The following is a 15,385-nucleotide window of genomic DNA, read 5'->3' as shown; positions in this document are numbered from 1 at the left end:
CAGATGCTATTCCATGGACAGAAAGATGAAGCAGCTCATACACAAAGTTTACCAAGAAAACTTTTATTTGTAGCTAGTTTTCCTGGCACATTGCCATGAACATCTTTAGACAGCCCCTCCTATACTCCTTCATTCCTAAAGTTTTTCTTCTTCATCAACTTTAACTCTGCTCCCGGACTTGTCAACATTCATAGCAGGCAGATATTTGTGCTACAGAAAAGAAGTTTCACACAGTTTCAGGGTGGAATGTTAAACTAAAATGGTTACATAAATTTAAGGAAAAAATATTAAGTTTGAATAAGTCTTAAGAACATCCTTAAAATGACTACCAGTGCTTTTGCAAGAAAAGTTTACTCACCAAATCAATAGCAACATCACTGTCACTCTGCCATGTGGGCAGAAAGACCTGAAGACCCAACCAAGTTTTGCTTTAGAGTATTTGTAACACAAAAACCTAGTTTCCCAGAGAAACCACGTTAAAAGTGGGGAGTTTGTTTCTTGGACAGCACACCAAAATATCGTTTATTAAGGATGAATATGTTGGGAGTTTGGAATTAACATATATACACTACTATACATAAAATACATCACTGGGACTTCCCTGGTGGTCCAGTGTTTAAGACTCAGCACTTCCACTGCAGGGGACATGAGTTCGATGCCTAGTCAGGGAACTAAGATCCCATAAGCCATGCAATATAGCCAAAATAAAAATAAAATAAAATAGGTAACCAACAAGGACCTACTGTATAACAGAGAACTATATTCAATATTTTGTAATAACCTATAAGGGAAAAGAATCTGAAAAAGAATATATGTATATTATATATATATAATATATATGTATTAAATATATGTATATCTGAATCACTTTGCTATATACCTGAAACTACCACAACATTGTAAATCAACAATACTTCAATTAAAAAAGAATGAATATGAATGATTACAGGAATAAGAGTAATAATTACTATTACTGTGTTAATAATATTATTCTTGATGTTAATATTTTATTGTAGGTAAAAATTATATTTGGAGCTAATACATCTTTGGTTTTGTAAGAAATGTGGTCCTTAAATTCAAAGAGGATCCCAAAGAACTCAAGAGTGGCACAGCATATTTTAAATAGTGTATGACATATATGTTCAATAGTGTTCCTGATTTTAAAAGTAATCTGCTTTTAAAAGTAAAAGCAGAAGTAGAAGCATACAAGAAGAAAATAAACCTCACTCAGAATTTCACCACCTAGAGAAAGTGACCATTAACATTTCTGTTAATGTACATATATCTATTATATATATATATATATATATAAAATTTGGATTATATTTCAAATACTATTTTGTAGACTGGTTTTAACCACTTAGTATTGTATTATAAGTATTTTCCCATTAAAATTTTAAGGCATGATTTTTTAAATGGGATAATACTTCAGATAATAAATGTAGCAAAACTTATAATAGATCATTTCCTAATTTTAAGTTTTCTACCAGCATAAAATTACATAGTGACAAATATTTTTCAGTATTGCTGATAATTTTCTGAGATCAACTGTCATGTAAAATTACTGAGTCAAAATGTTAGAATCATTCTGTCAAAAGACCAAAGGATAATGATTTCATGAATAGTCTAAGTAACCAAGGAACTGATAAAAATCTCAGTAACAAAGACACTATTTTCATAAAAAGTTGCTAATAAAATGTATCCGAGAAGGGGGAGATGGAAATGAGAGAAAATAAAATGTCACTTGAATGTGAAAATGAAATTATTAGAATTGTTACTTATCAATAGTTTCTTACCAGAACTGTGAAAACAGTATATACTTCCACCAAAGTATGTGCAATTACCCTCTCACCACACTGTTATTGATACTATCAGTGAAAAAAAACCTTGCCAAATAGATTGCTTTCTTATTCAAAAGTATCTTATTGTTGTCTAAATGCAATTTTAAGTGATTTGATTATAAGCAAGTTTGTATATCTTTATAGGTTCAGTAGTCACTTGTATTTCATCTTCATGAACTATCTGTTCAAATCTGGATGCAGATATTATAGGAATCTAGAAATTACATTTAACTCTAAAATATCTTTTATCAGATTATACACAATTTACCTAAATTTATAAAGAAAATAAGCTAGATTATCTTGGTCACATCAAAACAGTAATCTTTGATTACTGTAAATGTAAATATTCAGTAGATCAGATATACTTATATAAACACTTTTATATGAATTTATTTAAATATCAGCACTTCTAATGAATTTCACATACCTTTTCACTCGATTACAGTGTAAACGCTTTCCATTCCTGCCCCGATGTGAACGTTGACATGGCAATGAAATAACCATATTCCAACATCTTTTGGATACATTTTTACAGTTTGATAGCTCCCAGGAGGAAGGTCATACACATCAGAGCGAAACGCTCCCATGTCCTCAACAAAAAAGGCAAAACACAATTAAATAGCTTTTAAGAGATATCTGTCATTTACACCTTTTGTTGTCGTTCAGCCTCTAAAGCATGTCCGACTCTGCAGCCCCAAGGACTGCAGCCCCAAGGACACCAGGTTTCCCTGCCCTTCACTTGTTCCTGGTTTACCCAACTTACCGTTTGCTATAACTCCTCTCTTGTATGTACTTTATCAGATGATGATTAGAAAGCATTAGGTGCCACTGAACCTCTCCTCTGAATACAATTGAGAGTTTGGCGAAGGAAGTCCCAGGGCTTTTTAGCGAAACGCCACAGGAGAAACATCTCGCTCTAAAAGGGTGCTTGTGTGAGTATAGGTTTTAGATACCTTGTCAGAGTCTCATACAGAGTGCTACAGGTTTCAGAGAACATCAGTTTCACAAATCCCAAATGTTCTAACTGTAACTAGGGATGTTGGTGACATGAATATGACCATTTCTCAAGATGTAACTAATCAGGAAAAATCACAGTTTCAGGAAAGAGAAGAGCCACATCTCTGCTCTCTGGGGTTGAGCCTGAAGGCTGAGGGCTTAATGGCTAATTCCTCCCCTAAACAGAAAACCTGAGGTTTAGCAGACTATCTCGTCTGTAGGCTACTTTGATTTTGATAAATGAAGTGCAAGGCCTGGCTTGGATGGATTAGAAAAAGAGTAAGAGGGATTGAATTTCTCTGCATCATATTGATAGATGGGAGGTGTTTGGAGGGTGGGGGATGTGTTGGAGAGTGCAGCTCATGATGGGGTCCAGAATAATTTGAAGAGAAGAGAGAAGAGAGTCAAGAGAGGAAGAATGCAGAGAAAGAAGTGTTGAGAGTGACAGTAAAAAGCAAGAGAGCCAAAGGTTCATGGTGGAAGGAAAATTAAAAACAGCGACATTTAATGTCAACTGATAACAACAATAACAGTTTCACTGTGTAATAATAATAATAAAACCCCTCTAACTTACCCCCAAAATTTCACTTGAACTCTATGACCCACAATGTCCTTGATTTTATACTTGCACAGGTAAATCTTAAGTAATGGGGGTGTATTCCAATTTGGAGCTGCTCAGAGAGATGAGAAAATACCAGCCACAGGAGTTAGGGGAGAAGGCAGGAAGCTGAGCAGATGCAGGAAGTGAGAGTTGTAAATGACTAGAAGAAATTTAGGCTGTTAAGACTCTCTGGAGAAACTGGAAGGTAGAGAGGAGGAAGGCTGAACTATTTCCCACTAGAGGCAGAGTGGGGCCTTAAGTCATTGCTATTTAGGGAAATTAATTTTGCATCAAAGGTGACAATAATAAGGATGACATTAGATACATTTCTAAGATGTCAGAAAATTTAAGAAACAATTTAAATGAATTGACAATGTCAGGCCGTAAAGCATCTGTCTACAATGCGGGAGACCTGGGTTCAATCCCTGGATCAGAAAGATCCCCTGGAGAAGGAAATGGCAATCCACTCTAGTACTGTTGCCTGGAAAATCCCATGGACAGGAGCCTGGTAGGCTACAGTCCATGGGGTCGCAAAGAGTCAGACACAACTGAGCACATTTTCACTTCAAGGCGTGCACAAGGTACTGGGAAATGTACCATATATACCTGGAAATGTATACGAAGGAAATCATAGCCTTAGGGAATAGGAGGTGACTGGCTGGTCTGTCCCAAGACCCAGTTAGTAACCCCAGAGGGCTGCTCTGCTGTCCCTAGATGTCCCAGAGAGTAGATTCCAGCAGCTGGATCATTGCTGGAGTAATTAAATTCAGCCTTAGTACCATTTTTCTAGATTCCATATATACGTGTGTTAATATATACTTGTTTTTTTCTTTCTGACTTATCTCACTCTGTATATAATTATGACTGATTCCTCTTGTTGTATGGGAGAAGCCAACACATTATAAAGCAATTATCCTCCAATAAAAAAATTTTTTTAAATAAAGATAAGTTCAGCCTCAAGAGAAGGGAAAGACTTCTTGTATCCATCTGCGGTGAATTTAGAATGGGCGGCTAGAGTTGATAACTGGTGGTACTAGTCTGCATGGTACAAACTGGATCATTCTAAAGGAAGGCAGTTTTGTGAAGAGGTTGAGTGAGGGGCTCTGGAGTGAGAGCCAGGGGTTCAAATCCTAAGTTTAACACTTCTTGCTTGTAGGAAAGTTCTTTATCTTGTCCATCCTTCACTTCCCTGTAAAATGGTGATAAAATAGTATGTCTTTCACGGGAAAGTTGTGTGGGTTCAATGAAAAATCCATGCAAAACACTAAGCATATCATCTAGCACATAAAAACTCAAAGGTTAGCTATAATCACCACTATAGAAGTGTTGCCATAAATTCCACTTAATTTGACACCTTATACTGTGATCATTTATATAAATGTAGCTCCTGAAAGATAAATCTGATTTCATCTCCACATAGCACTTGGCATGGTTATAGGAATATCACAGGCATTGCTGAACTGAACAATAAGTACACTGTAAAAAACTATATCTGGGTTTTAATCTCTTTTATTCTAATTTTTTGGAGAAGGCAGTGGTGACCCACTCTAGTACTCTTGCCTGGAAAATCCCGTGGACGGTGGAGCCTGGTAGGCTGCAGTCCATGGGGTCGCTAAGAGTTAAACACGACTGAGCAACTTCACTTTCACTTTTCACTTTCATGCATTGGAGAAGGAAATGGCAACCCACTCCAGTGTTCTTGCCTGGAGAATCCTAGGGACGGGGAAGCCTGGTGGGCTGCCGTCTATGGGGTCGCACAGAGTTGGACACGACTGAGGTGGCTTAGCAGCAGCAGCAGCATTCTAATTTTTAAAGTCTAATATAAACATCTAAGAACTTAACAACAACCCTAGGTTTTTCCTTAACAAATATGAGGAGTGTAGATGGAAGCATGGAAATGTCAAGACTGCTGGACCTGGGCAATGGATAAAGAGATTCATTATATTATTCTGTGTACTTTATTATATAAAATTCCCTATAATAAAATTAGTTTTTTAAGCAAAAAAAATTTACAGGGAATAATTTTTTTTATTAAAGGAAAGAAAGCAACACACAAATAAAACTTTGTCTAAATTAAGTTGTACATAATAATTTATTTCTATGATAGACCCAAAGCATTAAAGAAACTATGAACGGAATGCATCTAGAATTCAGGAAAGCTTTATGTGAAACTTCTATAAATGTGTAAAAGATAGACTGTATCATGCCAAGCGGTTAGATTGGAAGTTTGAGGTGTCGAATGCAAAAAATATAATTGATCCTGCATTGCACATTAACATTTATATAAGGGATTAGGATGAGGAAATAAAGAGAAAGCTCTCTACGTAAATAAATGATACTAACTTGGAGACAGAGGAAGGATAAAATTGAAAATACTTATAATAAACTAGAGAAATAGCCAGCAAGAATGGTCAGGAAAAACAACTGTAAAGAAGTATGACAGGTGGAGGGATGGGAAGCAAACCAGACAGAAGCTATAAGGAAACTAAGAAATCATAAAGTAGAAAAAGATGGCAATATAATAATAATAAAATAAAGGAACTGTAAAGCCACTTCACACCTAGTTCCATATTTTAATTTTATAGCAAATGTTAAAAGAATGGTAGAATTGGAAAGTCACCATTTGGAATCCCCATTAGAAAAACTGAGTCAGGCAAGGATCATCAATGGATACTTTTTAAACTGTAAGATGAAAAACTGTTGTAATAAACCACATAAAAATCACCTCACAGATTACTTATTAGTTACAATAGGAAAATGATACTTTCAAAATGGGGAGAATGGTACCCATCACCTTCAGAAACTTATCAAACTTTAACCTTCACAGTATTAGGACCTGTTGACACTGTGTACCTCTTGATGTTATATACGAGAAATACACAGCATCCCCTAGGTAGTGTTCTTGCCAAGGGGTTTGACATGGATCCAATCACAAGGAAATGATCAGAACAATACAGAATATGGCACATTCTACAAAACTGGCCTGGACTCTTCAAAAATGAAAGATCATGAAAGATCAGGGAAATAAACGTCATATGGTATCCTGATTTTAGGAAAGATATTCAGTTGGTAAAGAATTTGCCTGCAATGCAGGAAACCTGGGTTTGATTCCTGCATTGTGAAGATCCCCTGGAAAAGAAAATGGCACCCCACTCCAGTATTCTTGCCTGGGAAATCCCATGGACAGAGGAACCTGGTGGGCTATAGTCCATGGGGTCGCAAGACTCAGACACGACTTAGTGACTAAAACCACCATGACAATGACAACCAAATGCTAAGTATAAATGGTTAGATCTGGGATTAAAAGAAAAACCATTACAACTAGCATTTTGGGGCCAACTAGTGATATTTGAATGGACTGTATGTTAGATTATATTATCAATGAATGTTAATTTAAAGGGTATGATAATATTATTGTGGTTGAGGCAGGATTGTCTTCATTCTTAGGATACACCTGCTTTAGTATTTAGGAGTGAACAGTCGTGATGTTTGCAATTTACTTTCCGTTGGATTCAGAAAAAAAAAAAAAAAAAAAACAGAGAGAAAGCAAATGCAGCAAAAATATATAGGCGTGTTCAAGGTATTTTTATTTTATGTGACTGAGAGTTTGAAAATTAAAAAGATAAGTTGGGAAAGAGGGGTAAAATTAAGATGATTATAGATGTTTTATTTACTTATTGAGAAACATCAGAATAGAGGAAGAAGTGCAATTCATGTATTCAGAAGCATTCATCAAATGTCTGTAGGATACAAAGAGCTAAATGTGTAACTATTGCATCAGACATACTGCAGATTGTATGTAATGAACTTGCGTTCTGGTGTGGTCATTTCCTTTCTTATCCTGTTATCTTTCTATGCTACCCCAATAACAAGGTACTTTAGTAATTAAGAGGAGCTGCCCAGGCCTCTTACCGTGAAGACAAAGCTGTGGCCGTGAAAGTGAACTGTGTGCAGGCCAGACTCATCCCCTATGCCAATCAGATACCAATTCACTTCACTCCCCACGTGAAATACCAGGCCTTGGTTATTTGCAAACATTCTTCCGTTAATTGCTGTGGGTGGAGAGGGGGACACAGTTTGTTATATTCGACCAGGATTTGAAATAATGTTTTTTAAAAAACACCTTATAGAAAGCACCATGATGTGTTCAGAGGCCATGAGGGTTTTCAAGCTAGCCTAAGGACGCTGTTAAACATGACCAAGCCACCCTTTCATGGGTGTGTCTGATGCTGGAGAGTTTTTCCTTGCCCGAGGAAATGAGGCACTGACTTTAACATAAGTGGGTTGTTCTAGAATAATTCACAACTAAGGATACTTAAGTTGGTGGATACTTGAATAGGTCTATAAATTTAAAGCATACTTGAAATTATCTCAATAGGCTCAGAACATTAGCAGTGTGATCCCATTTCCTTCATGACCTGTCATGAGTATGACTGGAATGGCCATTTGTTGTTCAGTCACTAAGTTGTCTTGTCTGACTCTTTGCGACCCCATGGACTACAGCCCGCCAGGCTCCTCTGTCCATGGGATTCTCCCTGCAAGAATACTGGAGTGGGTTGCCATTTCCTTCTCCAGGAATGGCCATTTGCCTGAGGTCTTGTCTTGCCCCCGCTTTAATCCTCACCAGATATGGCTTCCAATGGGTAATAGGAAGAAAATATTAAGATAAAAAACTATATATCCTTCTTTTTCCTTTTCTATTTTGTGTCTGTCTTTGGAAATACATGGAATATATTATCACAGTGACACAAATATATAATTAATTCAGGAAGCCCTTTTTTTGGGCTTCCCAGGTGGCTCAGTGGTAAAAGAATCCTCCTGCCAGTGCAGAAAACACAAGAGACATGGGTTCCATCTCTGGGTCAAGAAGAGCCCCTGAAAGAGGAAATGGCAACCCACTTAAGTATTCTTGCCTGGGAAATCCCATGGAGAGAAGAGCCTGGTGGGCTACAGTCCATGGGGTCGCAAAGAGTCAGACACGACTGAGCACAAGGGCACACACATATCATATGTAATTAATAACCATTTATCTGTGGAGGTTGAGCTCTAATGCTTTTAGCTGATGGAGGGAAGTAACAGGAAAAAACTAGGAGACACTGACACGCTGCTTTAGATCAGTGCTTCTCAAACTTTAGTGTGTGCATGGCTGGGAATCTTGTTAAAATGCAGATTGTGATCCACTGGGTGTGTGAAGGCTGAAATACTGCATTTCTAACAAACTCTGAAGGGCTGCCACTACTACTGGTTCATGGGCCACACTTGGAGCACAACTGCCAGAATTGTTCGGAACACATACATCTATTTCTATTGTTCTCTAGCTCACTGCTCTTGAAACCTTTAGCATAGTGGTTCTCAACAGGATCTTCTCCTCTAAGGGAGGCAGTGTCTGGAGACATTTTTTTAGTTCTCACAACCTGAGCAGAAGGGCTACTGGCATCTAGGGGGTTGGGAGTATGGCTCTGCTAAACATCCTACAATAGGACAGCTCCCCCACAAGGAGTTATCCAACCAAAAATGTCAATAGTGTCAACTTTGAGAAACCCTGGTTTAGATCAAGTTTAAATTCTTAACAGGGTATTCATTCCCCACACTGATGGCTTTTTCTTTCCAGGTGCTCTGTGACCTAGCTTACCTTCTTCCATCCACCCGGAAGGTCATTCCCTTCGTTTTCCACTAGAGAGGCTCCTAGGCATCTTTAAATACTCAAAGTTCTCCTCACCTTCATGAAACCTTTCTTGACCTCCCAAATAAGAATTTAAAACACAGTGCTATTTATAATGCTGTCAGAGCATCCCTTTGAGTCAGCCTTTTACTGTGGAAACACGCTGAACAACTTGAGAGATGATCCACCTTATGGCTTTTGTATCTCCTCAAGGCCTCAGACAGTGCTTTAGAGCATGTAGTTAGACCTTCAAGGAATGTTAGCGGATATCCTCAGTTTTACATTGTCCTCAGGGCTCCAGGGACATTAGAATTCACCACGCTGCTAGGACAGTGGTCTACAGCCTGAGTGCCAGCTCCAGCTCACTCACTGTCCTTTTCTCTACTGCTCATGAGCAAAGACTGGTTTTTAAACTTCTCAACAGTTGAACAAAATAAAAAAAAAATATATTTCCTGATGTGAAAATTGTGTGAAATACTATTTCCAGTGCACTTTTACTGACTTGAAGCCACTTACATTTGCATGTAAATACTCACTTACATGTGAGTGTTTTGGTGTCACAAGGGTTGAGTAGAAGAGTTCAAGGCAGAAACGCTATGGTCTACAAGTCTAAAGTCTTTACTATCCAGCCCCTGATGGAAAAAGTTTGCTGGCCCCTAGTCTATGTGATCTGCACCCCAGCTCTATGGATTGTGTTCTTTAGACTGTGCTGAGAGTGACGGATGCAAACCTTTATCTGTTCCCTTTGGGCAGAACCACCTGTAGGCGCCAGTCAGTGAGTTAGTGAGTGGACATTACCATGCATTCTGTTGCTTCGTTTAAAAGTAATATCATTCCTGTCTACTTGGTTTGGTTCTTGAGCATAGGTATTGATGTTTTCTTCAGTGTACCAGGATTCATTCTCATCAAAACTCAGGAAGAGGAGAACACGGTGAACTATGTTTTCTTTGGTGTCTTTTCGACATACAATCAAAGGACCTACCAGTCCACTATTAAGATCCTGGAGAGACAAAGCAAGATGATGAACTGTGTCCACAGCTAAAAAACTCCCCCAGACAAGGAAAAGAGTGGGAACAAGTTTTTGTTTGAGTGAGGTTAGATCCTGAGTTTTGAATGATTAGGGTTCTAACTCTGAGCATAAGGAACAATATTTGACTTGCTAAATTCTCTTCCTTTTTTCTTTTTTTTCAAATCAGAATTTCCACAAATAACTTGCTAAATTCTTGATTGGAAAAAAAAATCATCATCTCACTCATTAGAGTTGAGGTCCAAAGTGAACAACAAACTCTTGAAAGGGATTTTAGATACATTCCTGAGTAGATTTAGCTTTATCTTTGAAATTTTAATTAAAAAACAGAACTTCGGTTTTAATTAGAATTCCCTTGCATTGGAGTTGGTTGACAGACTTGTCTAAAGGTCATGGATCCTCCCCCACCAATGATACATTTGTTCTTGCAGCCACTTTCAGTTGGGATTCCTGGTTTGTTTGTATTTATTTTCTTTTGGGGTTGAATGTCTGTGTCTGCTCTTGGTTTTGGTGGAAAGCAGGCCAAAAATAACTAAAAGGCCAGAAAATGAGCTCTTTTTTTTTTTAATACAAATGAACTGGACCTCAAGTTGAGAGTTTTTAAAAGATAAATACTGTGTGTCCATTAATTTGTAACTAATTACAGAATTTTAAAACTTCATCCTTAATTTTCTGGAAACTAAATCTTATTCAATGAAACAAAGAAGAGGGTATTATCATATAATTATACATATATATGTGTTTATCCCATATATATATATTCCATATATATATATGTACTTCAATCCACAGTAACATGTTGGAAAATATCCTAAATCTAAGTAATCATAATGTAATAATTTTTTGCTCTTGAAAAATGCAAACTTGTATAGAATTAAAACCTAAGCAGTATTTAGAAAGTTTACATAAAACTGAGATTTTAAAGAAAAATAAAACCTTGCTTTTGTCGTAATTTCTAAGTATAAAAACTGGAATTTGAAGCTTACCTTAACCATGTCCACGGTCGAATAGTAAAACCAAGGTATGCACTCAAAGTCATTTGAGGTAGGACCAGATCTTTCAGGAACCTGCCAAACGTATGTTCGGATCTCTCCTGAAATAGGTAAATGCAATGGGTTTAAACAGAATCTTTTAAATCGCATTTCTTTACGGAAAACCAGAAAATGAACAAACCCTAAAGCTATACAGATATTAAACAGCATAGTCCTCGTTTTCACTCCTGGCTCCACAGCTTCTGGCTTTGTGATCTTAGTCAATGTGTTTACATGGTTTAGACTTCTGTTTCTTCATGCTCAGTCAGGAAGATCCCCTGGAGGAGGTTGCAACCAACTCCAGTGTCCTTGCCTGGATGATCCCAGGGACAGAGAAGCTTGACAGGCTACAGTCCATATGGGGTCACAGAGAGTTGAACATGACTGAGCGCCTAACACTTTTACTTCACTTTGCTTTTCCTCATGCACATAAAATGGGAATTTAGGGATTAGACAAGATGGTGAAGGGAAGCCCTTGGTGTTACGTCTTCTGACCCACAGGGCAAGGTTGATGTCACTGTCAGGGTTGGTTGTTAGATTCTCAGCATTACAGGATCAAAACTTTATAATGGGGGCTTCTCTGATGACTCAGCAGTAAAGAATTTGCCTGCCAATGTAGGGAACATGGGTTCAGTCCCTGGTCTAGGAAGATCCCATGTGCCAAGGGACAGCAAAGTCCATGTGCCACAAATACTGAGCCAGTGCTCTAGAGCTCTAGAGCAACAAGAGAAACCATCGCAATGAGAAGCCCGCGCACCGCAACTAGAGAGTAGACCCTGTTCACTGATACTAGAGAAAGCCCAGCACAGCCAAAAATAAACAAGTAAACTAAAAAAAAACCTTTATAGTGATTCTGCCATTGAAAAATATCAATTGTTAAATCTAATTCACTTGTTCAACAAATACTTACTGTCGTGAAGATAACTCAGTCTTTGAAATGTGACAGAATTGTTTTGAATCACAGCTCCGAACCTTCCAATCTGAAGATCACATGCACCTCCTTCCCCTCCCCACCCCCAAGGCTGTTTGCATTAATTTGAATCTTCTTGACTCTTGCGGGAAAGTTCTTTTGGTCCCCACCCTCACCCCTTGCTGTATCATTCTACATCTCTCCCTTCCAGAGGTGTTTCCAAGCACCTGTGACATAGTCTTCCTTCTCTACTAACCAACCCCATCCTCAGCCTCCCCAGTTCCAAATCTTGAACAATCATCTTAGTATTAGCCCTCTCCTTCCAGCACACTGCACAGATCCAGGGACACAGCAGGTACTCAGAAGTGTTAGTGAAATGCATGTAATGTGATCCTTTCCTGGCTAATCAGAACAAAGTGCTGACTTGCAAACTCCCTTGGCAGGAGATTCATCTTGGTCCCATGGTAGGACTGTCTACTTTTAAAATCAAAAGGGAATGTTCCACCTATCATCAAAGTCTATCTTTAGTCTTTCTGCCCCACAAATCTTTTTTTTTTCTTCTGAATTTGACTCTTTCTTTGATACCCTTAATTCCCAGAACTACTTATTGTTATGGGCACCTTTAGAGGACATTCTGCTGCTGCTGCTGCTAAGTCGCTTCAGTCGTGTCTGACTCTGTGCGACCCCATAGACGGCGGCCCACCAGGGTCCCCTCTCCCTGGGATTCTCCAGGCAAGAACACTGGAGTGAGTTGCCATTTCCTTCTCCAATGCATGCATGCATGTTAAGTCACTTCAGTCGTGTCCGACCCTGTGCGACCCTATGGACAGCAGCCCACCAGGCTACTCCGCCCATAGGATTCTCTAGCCAAGAATACTAGAGTGGGTTGCCATTTCTTTCTCCAAGAGGACATTCTGGATGCCTCTTTTATATCCCCCTTGAAATATACTCCACCAGGTATCAACAGCCACGTCCCCCATGCCTGCATCCAATGACTGGGCAGGGATACAAAGGTGTCAGTTCTCTTACCCCAACTCAGGAGAGCTGCTGCTGCTGCTGCTAAGTTGCTTCAGGCTACCCAATCTGAAATTTCTCAGAGTTGTGGCTGTGACTTCTGTTGAGGTTACATCTCTGTTAAACCTTTTTTCCCTGTCCAATTTTGCTTCTTTCTTTTTTTATTCCCCCAAAGTTGTTTATCCCAAGACCACTGTCTGCACACAAATCTTCATTTTAGGGTCTCCCTCCTGGGCATTTTTATTAAAAAGCATTCATTTCCTTTGAGTTTAGAATGCTGAGTGGCATGCTGTACAGGGTGATGTCACGATGATTAGCACATGAGGTTTCTCCCTTTTTCTTAGCTGCTCAACTCTTTCCCTTGCCTCCTCCCTCACACACTGCACCTTGTACTCAACTCCTACTTTGGCACTTGAGTTGCAGACATTGAACACAGCATAAATACCTGACAACTGGAGAGGTAAAGAGGTGGGAGAGCTGCACACAAATTGTATACACATGGTGCCCTATCCTGGAAGCAAACTTCATTTGCAAAAGCAACTTCTCTCTCAAACTTGTTCTTCAGGCCCTTCTTGCTGTTGTTCAATTGCTAAGTCAGGTTCAGCTCTTTGGGACCCCATGGACTGCAGCACTCCAGGCTTCCCTGTGCTTCACCATCTCCCAGAATTTGCTCAAACTCATGTCCAGTGAGTCAGTGTTGTCATCCAACCATCTCATCCTCTGTCGCCCCCTCTCCTTCCTAGTCCACTAATGTCTCTCACCTGGAACTATAATCCTATTTAAGAAAGAACATTAGCCCCACAGTCTTGCATAAAAGCTTTGGGGCTTTTCTTTTCCCCAAAGCAGTTACTTGGCCGTGTTTGTTTATTTTCAGTGGGATAGTTTGTTTTCATTCCAGGAATGGAATATCTTTCCATCTGTTTGTGTTGTCTTCAAATTTTTTTCTCAGCGTACAAGAGCTTTCTGTACTTTCTGAGTACAAGTCTTTTACCTCTTTTGGTTGGTTTGTTTCTAGGTAGTTTATTCTTTTGGTGTGATTGTGAATGGGATTAATTTCTTAATTTATTCATTAATTTCTCTTTCTGATATCTTGTTGTTAGTGTATATAAATGCATAAATTTCTGTACATAAATTTTGTATCCTTCAACTTTATCAGATTCGTTGATGAGCCCAAGGAGTTTTTTGGTGGTGGCTTTAGGATTTTCAATGTACAGTATCATGTCATCTGCAAACAGTAAGAGTTTCACTTCTTCTTTTCCAGTTTTGGATTCCTTTTATTTCTTTTTCTAGTTTGATTGCTGTGACTAGGACTTTGAATACTATGTTGAATAAAACTGGTGAGAGTGGGCATCCTTGTCTTGCTTCTGATCATAGAGGAAACACTTTTAGCTTTTCACTGTTGAGTTTGATGTTAGCTGTGGTCTTGTCATATATGGCCGTTATTATGTTGAGGTATGTTCCCTCTGTACTCAATTTGTTGAGACTTTTTATCATAAATAGTTGTTTAATTTTTCAAAAGCTTTTTCTGCATCTATTGAGATGATCATATCCTTTTAATCTTCAATTTGTTGATGATTTGTTGATGTGATGTATCACATTGATTGACTTGTGGAACGAACTATCCCAGGTGACGCTAGTGGTAAAGAACACATCTGCCAATGTAGGAAACATAAGAGATGCAGGTTTGATCCCTGGGTCAGGAAGATCCTTTGGAGATGGAAATGGCAACCCATTCCAGCATTCTTGCCTGCAGAATCCCATGGATGGAAGAGGCTGGCAGTCTACGGTCCATGGGGTCCATGGGGTCGCAAAGAGTCGGACACAACTGAAGTGACTTAGCATGCATCCCTGGGATAAATCCTACTTGATCATGGTATATGACCCTTTTATTGTATCATTGGATTTAGTTTGCTAGTATTTTCTTGAGGATTTTTGTATCTATGTTTATCAGTGATATTGGCCTGTAATTTTCTTTTTTTGTGGTATCTTTGTTTGGTCTTGGTATCAGGGTGATGCTGGCCTCATAGAATAAGTTTGGAAGCATTCTTTCATCTGCAATTTTTTGAAAGAGTTTGAGAAGGATAGGTGTTAACTCTTTTCTAAAAGTTAGGTAGAATTCAGCCATGAAGCCATCTGGTGCTGGACTTTGTTGTTGTTTTTTCAACAGATTCAGTTTCATTTCATGTTTTCAATTTTTCTTCCTGATGCAATCTCAGAAGATTGCATATTTCTAGGAATTTATCTATTTATTCTAGGATGTCCATTTTATTAGCATATAATTGTTTGTAGTAATCTCTTATGAT

The 15,385-nt window shown here is 38.5% G+C and overlaps 1 protein-coding gene across 1 annotated transcript in view; it reads right to left on the bottom strand.

The window, feature by feature from the left end:
• Window positions 1–47: 47 nt before the first annotated feature.
• LOC109564525 (ceruloplasmin-like) overlaps window positions 48–15,385 on the bottom strand; it is a 42,019-nt gene continuing 26,681 nt past the window's right edge. Inside the window, exons 15-19 of the mRNA XM_019967957.2 lie at window positions 11,114–11,220; window positions 9,899–10,100; window positions 7,351–7,490; window positions 2,269–2,431; window positions 48–210 (exon numbers count right to left, since the gene is read on the bottom strand). Of these exons, the coding sequence (XP_019823516.2) occupies window positions 2,273–2,431; window positions 7,351–7,490; window positions 9,899–10,100; window positions 11,114–11,220 (608 nt within the window). The 3' untranslated portion in view covers window positions 48–210; window positions 2,269–2,272. The remainder of the gene's footprint in view (window positions 211–2,268; window positions 2,432–7,350; window positions 7,491–9,898; window positions 10,101–11,113; window positions 11,221–15,385) is intronic.

The sequence above is a fragment of the Bos indicus genome, chromosome 1, assembly GCF_029378745.1.
Source record: "Bos indicus isolate NIAB-ARS_2022 breed Sahiwal x Tharparkar chromosome 1, NIAB-ARS_B.indTharparkar_mat_pri_1.0, whole genome shotgun sequence".
Lineage (NCBI taxonomy): Eukaryota > Metazoa > Chordata > Mammalia > Artiodactyla > Bovidae > Bos > Bos indicus.
This window is presented reverse-complemented; position numbering and strand designations above follow the sequence as displayed.